This window comes from Pholcus phalangioides, unplaced genomic scaffold, assembly GCF_987345545.1.
Source record: "Pholcus phalangioides strain wild (caught in Gottingen) unplaced genomic scaffold, Ppha-v1.0 ptg000013l_1, whole genome shotgun sequence".
NCBI classification, from domain to species: domain Eukaryota; kingdom Metazoa; phylum Arthropoda; class Arachnida; order Araneae; family Pholcidae; genus Pholcus; species Pholcus phalangioides.
The window spans coordinates 6,395,764-6,407,357 of record NW_028301606.1 but is presented as its reverse complement, the minus strand read 5'-3'; the positions used below and the strand labels follow the sequence as shown (position 1 = coordinate 6,407,357).

Genomic DNA, 11,594 nt, shown 5'->3' with positions numbered 1-11,594 from the left:
TCTCTGAGTCACCCCTGCTTCAGAGTGTCATGAAATAACCTGGCCTGAGGCCCACCAAAAAAATCTCAGCTGAGGGCCTAATGCACGATAGTGCCTTTGCAGTACCCCCCCCCCCCCCTCAAAGAACCTAGGGGTTGTTGGCATGACTCAATCCTTGAAAGAAAGGTTGCGATGGTGTTGAGGCCTCAAGCTAGAAGAAAGCCGGCTTTCTGCTGTGGGTGGAGAGGGGATGTTGGTCTTGTTCAGTTCAAAAAGAAGAGGGAAAATGTCTAGGGGCATATAGAGAGTGGCTCAAGAAAAATCTTGGTCTGAGGTCCACCTTAAATCCGGGAAAAGGGTTTGGTTTGCGATAGAGCCCGGGCCTTGCCAATACCTTCTAAAGCAGAAGTTGCTGCTCTAGAAGTGGTTGCTCTAGAACAGTGTTTCTCAACCGCCTGCCGCGGCCCGGTACTGGGCCGTGACTGATCTGCCGTTTCCTTTTCCCCCATTCATGTTCCGTTAATCACGTGTTTGACCGGGCCAACCACTTACAAAAATAAATGAAATCGGGCCGCGGACTTTCAAAGGTTGAGAACCACTGCTCTAGAAGGTGTTGGCCGTGCCAACATTCCCAAAGAAGACGTCTTCTTCACGGGATGGTGAATCATTCCTTGGAAGAGAAGTTGGTGTTGAGGCTTTCTTCTTTATGGGGAGGGGGGGGGGGATTTGTTGGCCTTGTTGGGTTCAAGAGGAAAAGAGGAAAGTCTAGGGGCCTGCCTCCATGAATTGGGGAGGGAGGGGGGGGGGCCCTGGATTCAATACATAATTCGTCCATAATTTCAAATATTATTAAGTTATTAAAAAATTACATTAAAAATAAGTAATTTTGGTGTTCACCATCTCTTTTTTATGATCTGCTGAAAAAAAAAGAATTTATACTTTCATATTTTTGTTGCATCAGAGCTTTGTTTATGGTTATGATTTATGTTGGTTTTTACATTTTCCTCCGTCTCCCATAAACACATCTGTCACGGAATCTTGACCAATCACAACTCAGTTATCATTTACAAATATGAAATAAAATTATCAAACCTTCTGTTATTGGACCGTCTGGTGAAGCTGTCAGGCGGCCGCGTCTTCTCAGAAATAGCCTTTGTTTTGGCATAGACGGTTGGGGGGGAAAAATGGCTTCAACAACACCAGAACAAGTAGTGTGTACCCCGACTTTTGTGTTTCCCGCGGCCTTCCCAGGTTTGTTTTTCACGTTTATCATTGTTTTAGCGCATTTTAATGATCATTGCATGTTGCATGACATGAACGGAATAAAAAAAAAATGCTCCGGATGATCATGTTTCCTTTGTGCGTAACAAGGCTTAACATGCGGCTGTCCATTGTTTCCGTCCCCCATCCTCCCGTTTTCTCCAATATAAACAAAGATTTTCCGTCGCACATTTCAACATTCTACACCCGTAAACATGAATTAAACATAGGGTTATGATTCCAAGGAATGGACATGGCTACGCTATATGGGTAGCTACCCGTTATCCCCATGCTTGTTCTCCGTGGGGGGTAAACCGTTATTTCTCTATTAAAACTTGACTATAATTAGACTAGTCTAGTAAACACACATTTGATATTTATTATTCATTTGAATACAATTCATGTGAATCCTCACAATTCATAGGAGGGCATGCAAAATGTGTTCATAAAATTTTTAGTGTAAGTAATAGAGCTACCAAGTTGTTGGGGGAAATGGGGAGGGGGGTTGAAGGTCACTGGTGAATATCCTTCAAATGTTTAGCATGCTTTGAAAGCAAAATTCCTCAAGAGAAGATTCAAGATAGAATGTACCGAAAATTTTGATGTACATCGCAGAACAATCTTAGGAAAAAACTATGAAAAGAAAGAAAGAAAAAAAGCTTATATATAGAAAACCCTATAAATTCGTGTTTAGACCCACTGCATTAAGTGTTCGAGATAAGCAGCGAAAAAGCTACGGCCAGTAAAAGCATTATTGCCAACCCAAGTATTTCATGGAGACCTTTGGTACTATGTCATAGATAATTCCTTTTGGTCGGTCAGAGCAACCCCATTCCTGTTTCCATTATTCAAGCATATGCTTCTGAAAACGCGCTTTTGCTGATGGCCGTGCTATGCTGGTGTCACACTCTTTTCTCGTTGTTAACATAACAAGTTTGTCAGCCAATTTGCTTTCCCTTTTGTACCCTTATCCAGGCCACACTTGGATTTTTGGATTCTTGTGAAAAACTGTCCTAGCTTTTCTCATTTTCTTGCCATACTGAGCAATGTAAGTGTATTATCTATAGTGTACTATAGACTAAAGCTATCACAATAAATAGCTATTGTGGTATTCAAAGTGTCCGTTTTCTTTATTGCTTTCCTCAAACTGAAAGATACTTAGGCCACATCATCATGTAGCAATATCTGCTCATTGTCCTCTCAGACTGGGTATCTTTCGCAATTTACTTATGAAAACATTACATTACGAAGTACATTATAATCATAACAAGTATAAAGTAACAAGTATGAAATTACCGTGCTGCTTCCAGCAAAGCCATTAGTTCTATCTGAAACATGCTGTTTTCATGTTACAATTTAGTTGATCATTTTCACATGGCTTACCTATTTGAAGATACTATGTAAGCTGCCGCTGTCCAGATGACATACGGGACCCATCGTTATGAATTTTCAGTTCTGCACTGATGGTTTTATACCGCCTGACAATCTTTGAGTCCTCCAATTCTTCAGCTTAAATGCATTGAGTATCCTATTGTCTTCTCCATGTAGTTACGTGGGTGTCACTTATCATAGTATCTTTTCTAAGTCTCAGTAGTCCTCCTAACTGTGCCTTGTACTCCAACCAGAAATAGAGTGGTGGAATACAGAGATGCCGCTGTACTCTAATTTAGCTGGGTCCCGGTTTATTCGAAAAATCTGGGTCCTTTTTTGAGTGAAAGTGGGGTCCCTCTCAAAAAAAATTTATGCCCTCCCATAATTATCTGGTATCTATGAATTTTCTTCCAGCATGCCCCAGGTCTTTGATCACCTGCTCATATTTCTTCGTTGAGACTGAGCGGTGGGCCATGTTCTGGGTAATAGAAGAAGATATCTGCGAATCAAGTAGAATTCATTTCTAAAAACATGTTCTATCCAAAGGTTCATTTACTTTCATTGTCTACTGGTAGGAAAAGCTTGCAAAGAAGCTCATTAGCAGTCAGAATTTAACGTATGGAATTCCACACATGTAATAAATCTAAAACAAATATACAGTTGATCCCGCTTATAGCATTTCCCTCATTTAGAACTTTTTTCCACTTAGTAAAACTTATTTTATTTTCGTGGTCCTAACAATAAATAATTCTCATTAAGATTTCCCGTTTAAAGTATTTTCCTAAACGTTTTTCATGACGGTTTTTTGAAAAACGTTATTTTATTAGCAGGATCCACTTTAATTAACAGTTGGAGGCACACATTTATATATTTACTAATAAATAATTGTATAAGTTCCTTTCTTATTGATTTTACATTTCGTTAAAAAAATCTTAGCATTTTCAATATCTTCTGATCAAATTTAAAACAAATTAGATTCTCTCGTTCTCCTCCCTCAGATACTTATCTTCTGATTCCCTATTCATACTTTGGTTTTCCTGTTAAAATGATTTTATTTTCCCTCCCTGATGGCCCACCCTTCTGATCTGTCGCCATTTAACTTGCCACATATTTTCACACCTGAATATTGGAGCTATGTCAGATTTGTGTTGGAGAAACTTAACCGTGTGCTTATGTATGTGTGCTCCAGAGTCCGGAACACTAGACCCACCTGTCCCTACCCCCCTCCCTGTTTCAGCCCTGCATCTATCTTCCAAACTGGTAATGCGTGCATTGGAAGTTTAATGTATACATATTTGTGTTGTAGGCCTGTGTGATTGCAGTGGCAACCAGAAGTTTTTTCAAAGGAATATTAAACTCAAAATTTGAAAACCTTAGAAAATCACACTTTTAGCCGATTACCATTGTGCAATCGTGGGTTCCAAATCTGGATATTTACCAAAAACAAAAATTGGAAGTGGGTTACTTGTGAGGGGCCTCTTCCCTCCCCCACCCTCGAAGATAAAAAATTGAAAATATTTTTGTAGAAAATTAAAATATTGGAATAAAATAATTTCTTTCACACTATTCTATTAATTTGAAATTGTTTTCGAGTGTTAGTGACCCAAACATTCTGTGAAGAATCAGATCATTGTTCCCCTCCAAAAGCCGATTCTTCGTACACACCCGTGATTTTCGCTATGCGAAACGACGACTACCATATAGCAGCTAGATGACAAAACTGAGGATATCCAATACTCGAGTTTTTACAGATTCGCTTTTTCCCCATGATTTCTGGAATTTTTTTACAATTTGAACGGGCATTCCGATCCTTTGCGATTAAAAAAAAAAAGGGCATTTGCAATATTGTAGTAACTAGGTGAATTTACGGCATGTAGACACTGTCTTTGAATGCTGGCGGATAGCTGCAAAAGTACCGTAATTTGCAGTATGTGATTGGAAGGGAGAAAATCCGCAGAGGAATAAAAACTCCAAAATTTGATAACTATGCTGCCCCTTATTTAGAGAAGCAACTAGATATCCCTCGTCTTATTCTTCAACGATCCTATATCAATACAGTATAGTGTACAAAGTAGTAAAACCACTTTTTCAAGGTCGTGTGACCATGATAGATGGTAAAAAGAAAAAAAAGAAATGGAAAAAACTTGGGGAGGTTTTTCTTTTTTCTTAGAACAGGAAATGAAATTTGTATGCGTCCTTTTCTGAAATTCCGGTTATTTGACGGGTTATAGCGCTAATGTCATCTCTTGAATACCATTTATAACCTGCAGAGCGTTGGTTTGCCCCATACTGTAAGTCCTTCACATATATAATAATAATCCTTGTTCTTCTGAATAAACCTTCCTCCATAAGTTTTCATTGGTCTTTGAAACAAAATGGGTGTCCTATATGCCATCATTGCCAATACAGTATGGAAAAATACTCATAATGTCGAAAAATAAATAATTTATCGGTCAGTCCCTGTTTCCTGTCATAAGCAGCTGCTGAAACTTTGCATTAACTATTATCTTCAACTTCTTAACATGATCATTCTACTTTAGTTCCCCATCAAGAACACTCTGTTATGAGCTTATGACAGATAGATGCCGGGTTTTTAGATGATATCCAAAGGAAGGTAGTCTTCACAGCAGACATAACTAAGTGTGATTCTCCTCCACCTATGTTGACACAATCTGTAATGCTTTGGCAGCTTGCCGTGCTGTTCATTTATGAGCCAATCTCCCTATCTCAGGTCAACCAAAACGGTGATCCTAAAGTGTTGTTTTTTTTTTCAAAAACTTTCGAATTTGTGATTTGACTCTCACCCTAATATAGAAATGCAATATAAATTTTTGAACAAAAACTCATCATACATAAGCCATATTTGTTTCTGATAAATAGCTTATACATAAGACTTGGCTGGTTTTTTGCTGGTTATTTGCTATCATCTCGATAATGGACTGGTATCTTTTTTACTTGTTGCAATTGTGATAAAAATAGCCTTTCTAGATGTTATATTAGTTCATATTTCTAACAGAACATCAGTGTAATTAGTGGTAAACTGTGGTGATTATATTATTTAGTCCTTGGTAATGTTAGCCTCGTTTGATTTTGGATTTATTTATTTTATTTTACAGGATTTGACCCTAGGACTCATCTTGCAAATTTTCATACTGTTGGACCAGCCCCAGCGCCCACTCCTATACAATTCACAGATGACTCTTCAAAGCACAAGAGCCTTTCACGCATGTCGGCTATCAAAGTTGAGGCTGCAGGTCTTCCGCCAGAGCTTGCAGCCTGTAGGAATTTATTGGTGGCTGCAGCGTCCACATCTACCGCATTTCCAGGAATTGATCCGATGAATAAACTGCCACCCCCGCCCCCAACATCGCATGTTCAACAAGCATCAGAAAATGGTAAGCTGGAAGAAAAAGAGAAATCATGGCCTTGTCCATCATGTAAGGTGCCATTCAAAAACGCTTCTGAACTTCAAGTGCACCTTTCAGCTCACACTAAAACAGAAAAAACAGTTCCTTGTGATGTATGCGGTAAAATGTTCGCTACGGCCGAGAGGGTTAGAGTTCATGTTCGATCAGCCCACGGGGAGAAATCTTGCTCTTGTGATATTTGTGGGAGTGGATTTAGTTACCGCTGTAAGTTACTTGATCATATGAGGACTCATACAGGAGACAAACCATTCCATTGTGAGGTTTGCGGACGTCGTTTTTCTCAGAAGAATCACCTGACCAGACATAACATGATCCACACTGGTGAAAGGCCCTTTCCATGTGATTTTTGTGGTCGAGGCTTCTATAGGAAGGACAAGCTGACAAGACATCGCAGAATACATACAGGGGAAAAGCCGTATGCGTGTCTTGCATGTGGCAAAGCTTTTTATAGAAGAGATAAGTTGACTCGCCACATCAAAATGCACAGTGGAGAGAAGCCTTTCGCATGTCCTCTTTGTGGCAAGCGGTTCGTGGAAGATAGAGATTTAAAAAGGCACAAGTGTTCAAGACATGCTCAGAATCAGAACAATACAAACAAGATTCAGGCAACACAAACTACGGGTTTCTTACAGTTGCAGCAACTACATTACCAATTGCAGCAGCATCAGTTGCAACAACAAGGTCCTCCCCAGCAGCAGCAGACTCATACACAAACGCATTCCCAACAACCACATCCACAGCAAACTCACACCCAAGCTACTCATCAGCAAGCACATACTCAGACTCCTCATCAACCAACTCAGACGCAGCACCAGCAAGCTCACACGCAAACACACCAGCAGCAACCAGAGCATCATAGTCAACATCCTCAGCAGCAAGGACAACCTCATGTGCAGCAGCAGCAACAAACTCAGCAGCAACAGTCTCAGCAAAACCACTTGCAACAAACCGCTCAGCAACCATCTCACCTCCAGCAACAAGCGGCTCCACCTCATGTTCAACAGCAAGGTCCTCCTGCTTCCCAGCAGCAAGCTCAAGCTCCCAATCAGCAACAGCCAACTGCACCTTCGCAGCAGCACCAGAACCAGATGCCGCAGAACCAGCCTCCACCGCAACAAGCGATAGGTCATCACCAGCAGACATCTCAGCAGCAGCAGCAGCAACAACAGCAACCACCTCAGCATGCTCCCCAAAATCACCAAATACACCATCAGAGTCGTCATCACCAGCCACCGCAGCAGCAGCAGTCTCCTTCGCCACCACAGTTAACTCATGCATCACCTCATCCACAGCACCATCACGGACCTCCAGCTCAACCAATCGTCCAGCCTCATCCTTTTCAAGCACTAAACCTGCAGACTTGACTGGCGGGGTGCACCGTGTGGGGTGCACTGAACCAGGTTCCGGCTTTCAGTAGCTATCATTAGGCATGAGTCCTGGTCCAATCAGAAACAGCTTCAGAGCAAGGATCTGGCGATGAAGACGTGACAATATAGTTATCAAGAGGAGGCATTTTCGCCTCTGCGTTTCTCAGGTGAACTAACTAAAGATCTTTTTCCCCCTCCTATCATTGTTTTACTCCAGAACAATGACACGCTTTACAACCAAGAGCCAGTATTTGTTTATTTTACCCGTTTGTGTGTGTGCGTGTGTTTTTTGTTTCCCTTATAGATTTTTTTTTTGTATTTACAATACTATGAAAATAAGGTGTCTGTGATTTGCTCCAAAATGTGCTTTCATTACGTATATTTGTACTGAAGATAACCTGTTAAAATATTAACGAGGAAAGAAAAAAGGTGTTTTAATGACGATTTGGTTGTTTGACAGTTGAACTATGTTATGATGCTAGCTATTGTATTGATAGCACGAAGAATGTTATTGTGACCACAATCAAGTTTATTTTGTCCTCTTTTAATTATGTTATAATGACAGTTCAAAGAGTATAACTGGTGTACTGTTATTTTTTTTGGCAGAGGATACATATACATAGCCGGAGCTTTATTCGGTATATGGCAGACTTGCTGTAACATCATACTCCTTGCCTGATCTTTTAGAGACATGACATTGGGCTTTTATTCAATGTACAGCAGATTTGATCAAGTCATGTGTCATCAGATCTGCCCCATATTTGAAAATGATAAAACTAATAATTATCACATCTAAGTTATGTTACAATTATCATGATGTAATTTCGCTTTTATTTTCCATGACGGTTTGCACGGGGCATGCTTAACTCTGTTCCGCCACCCCATGTAACAAATACATCATGACCCTCAATTTTCACTCATCCAAAAAATCTATGTAAGAGAAAATAATTGAAGATAAAAGTAAAAGAAGGGAGAAAAAAATATATATACTAGAGTTACGAGCAGGATTCGAACCATTAACCCTCATGCTTCCAGTTCTATACCAGGATTTAAGCTATTGTCACATTTTGTGAAAAAATGTGAAAGAAAATCGCAGAATGGGAAAGAAGTAGTAGCCACTTTCGCAAAAATGCATGCAGGAGGTACGAAATGAGAAGACATCCAACCTTAAATCATTAGCATTGTAGTATTTTGCTAAAGCTTTTCCCCCATTTTCAATTTTTTGCTAAAGCTTTTCCCCCATTTTCAATTTTTTGCTAAAGCTTTTCCCCCATTTTCAATTTTTTGCTAAAGGAATTTCTTATCTAACTTAAACCCTGTTCTACACTCTATCAAATGGGCTAACAGCGTGACAGCCAATGTTAGTCGTAGTCATAATTTATCAATTCTTGAACACCCATTCACTCTCAGAATGGGCATACAAAAGAGACGTCACTTGTTCCATCGATTCCGCTGTTGGCCGAATATACATCTGGCTCTGTATACATATCCACAGCATTTTTTTTTTTCATGTAATAATTTTTGCTCATGTTAGTATAATTTGCTCACATTTAGTATTTTTAAATTTTGACTAAGTCTTTCTTATGACTGTGATTGTTAGCCACCTTTTTAAGCGTTATTTTTTGTGAAGAATGATTTTACTATTTTTTATTGAATACTTTCGCATGGAAGTACAAAATGACAGCCTTTTTTTTTACTCGTGTGGTGATCAGGTCCATATCAATCCAAATGATTTTTTTTTCTCTATGATTGATAAGCTTCGTAGGTATCACAATTTTTCTTATGTCCTCAGTGATTTAGTTTTTATATAGTTTTTCTTCTTTTTCCTCCCGATGTAATTATCTCTGAAAGCTTGCATGCTTTGGCTCGCAGAAACAGATTGAAAAGAGTTTGAGATTCCTTGAAGTGATTTTATCATTCAAGCTTGGATTTGATGATAATCTGTTGTGTGCAGTGCCATTTCGATGAAGTCTTGTTTTAATGCCAATAAAATTACCAAGCTAATCCATTCATTTGAAAAGTGGCTTACTCTCCTAGTCTTGGATTCCATGCTCATTATCACTAGTTTATTCTGTGTTTAATTTCTCCTTCATGACTTTGATAGTATATGTATGTACGTCAAATATTCATATTCTATTAAATGCTGTATCAGTATGAGAAATTTGATCTTTCATAATGCATTACTCGTATAAAACGCTATAGGTGAGGTAGGCCCACATATAGATAAAACATCTGCCTAATGTACCAAAAGGTTTCTTGAGATTCATGAGCTTGAAAACGGGTCATTGTCAGGTTATTTCCTAACCAGAGGTGCAAATTTCACTAGCAGAAACGAGTGTGTCTGGTTCCTCGATGTTCAATGTAGAAGATACAGAGGCAGAGAGCAAGCACCACAAGGCCATGGCATAGCTTATGGCTGGTTTTTTTTTTTCAAACTGAGCACAACTCTGGTGCATCACCATTGGAAATTTACTACGTAGTGAGTTGTGCTGGAAGTGTAAGTGTGTGCACCAAACAGTCTGAGTGCATATCTAGTGTTGTTTGATTTTTCAGTGCTGACATCTATATTTCAGAAGTGAAGAGAGTGAAGTACACTTATTGCTGACCACCACTGTAGCGACGGTAGGGTTCGAACCCAGACCCGTGATGTGAGTCCGTCACTTTGACCACTCGACCCCCACAGCGGCAGCTTATGGCTTCTGTAAGAAATGCTTACATGGTACAGTTGATACATTCAAATCTCTTCCTTAAAGAATTGAAAAAAAAGGCATTCACTAGGCTTTTGATTGTAGGTCCTGGTAGCATCGGAAATTAAACCTTGGGAGGAAATGATAGTGAGGCTAGAATTTATTCCAAACACTGATAATTACAAAGATGGTGTCAAAAATGACACACTTTACAACCAAGAGCCAGTATTTGTTTATTTTACCCATTTGGGTGTTGGCAAAGTTTATAAGTTATGTAATATGGTCTTTCATTACTAACCCTAAAGCAGAATGTTTTGCATTGTTCTGTAACAGTCCCTCAGGGCTGACTGAAAATATTCTGCGGTAGAAATTAATTCAGAGAGTTCTCCATATGCAAAAAAAAAGCTCTTTTCTAAAGAGGCATGAAATAATTTTTTTTTTGTATGGATATCAAATGGGAAAAGCCCTTTTTTTCAGCAGCTTTTTAAATTTTTTTAAACTTTTCTTTGTGGTGCAGGACTATTATACTAATGAAAATTTCCCACTTATTTCAATTCATTAATTGCATCGGAATAAGATATTTAATTTGATCCAGAAAAATTCACATTTTTAGTCAGAAATGTAGTTCTTTCATTTCTCAAATTACATTATTAAAAATTTTGTTTCAAGATATCACTCATTAGCTCAAGAAATTCGAGAACAAACTTTTTGTTTTTTGCCCTGTTGTATGTATAGTTTGTATTATATGTGAATTTAAACCTGGAATTTTTATCTTGTTTTTTCGTATCTCATGCTTTTTATTGTGATTATTTCTTAAGAACTTCGACTATTAGAATTTTATTCTGGTTTGTGTATGAATATCAAAAAGTCAAGCTGGTTGATTATAGAAGTGATTTTCTGTATGTGTTGCTGGATACTGCTGCTTGAAGAATTGTGTGGTAGTTGAAAATAAGGTCTGCGTGTTTTCTTTATTTCACTGTTTTCGATATACTCCCATATATCTTTAATTTCATTTTTTAAAGAACCCTGTTATGGTTTGAAAGCATGATGATGACTTAGATTATTATTTGCTTTGTGGGTTTGGATTTGCTAGGAGGTTGTATTCCCCTGCGAGCTCCTAGCAGACCTCCACAATTGATATTGTGCCACATTAATGTGCCTGTTTGAAATGAGTATCTAGCATTTTTCCATGTAATGGCCCATACATTGTCACTTTCGTTTTTGAAACTTATCTGATGTACTGAGGTGCCTGAACATTTTTTATACCCTTTGATGACATTAGCAGTCGCGATGAACTGAGAGCTCTTGCTACACTGAGGTAAGTATGGGTGCAAACATGGAAAAATGGCTATTATATGTGTGTGTATATGTCTTTCTTTGCTAAATATGTTTGCCAGTGTGATAAATGATTCTAAAACAGGCAGTGTTTGTATGTTTATTATTATTCTAACTTTGGTTTTGTGTGTCACTATTTTTTCCCAGTTATATAATAAGTACATGTA

The 11,594-nt window shown here is 38.6% G+C and overlaps 1 protein-coding gene across 1 annotated transcript; it reads left to right on the top strand.

Annotated features, from left to right (window-relative positions):
• The first annotated feature begins 1,117 nt into the window (after positions 1-1,117).
• LOC149078504 (uncharacterized) lies at positions 1,118-8,361 on the top strand. The gene is made up of 2 exons (XM_089240614.1): positions 1,118-1,230; positions 5,727-8,361. Exons 1-2 carry the CDS (start codon positions 1,164-1,166, stop codon positions 7,400-7,402), a joined length of 1,743 nt encoding a protein of 580 aa, XP_089096740.1. The 5' UTR covers positions 1,118-1,163; the 3' UTR covers positions 7,403-8,361.
• The last annotated feature ends 3,233 nt before the right edge of the window (positions 8,362-11,594 follow it).

Excerpts from the sequence above, each read along its gene's own strand:
- LOC149078504 (XM_089240614.1), top strand. The coding sequence starts at position 1,164 with ATGGCTTCAACAACACCAGAACAAGTAGTGTGTACCCCGACTTTTGTG. Across the intron at positions 1,231-5,726 it reads GTTTCCCGCGGCCTTCCCAG|GATTTGACCCTAGGACTCAT; the intron begins GTTTGTTTTTCA and ends TTTATTTTACAG.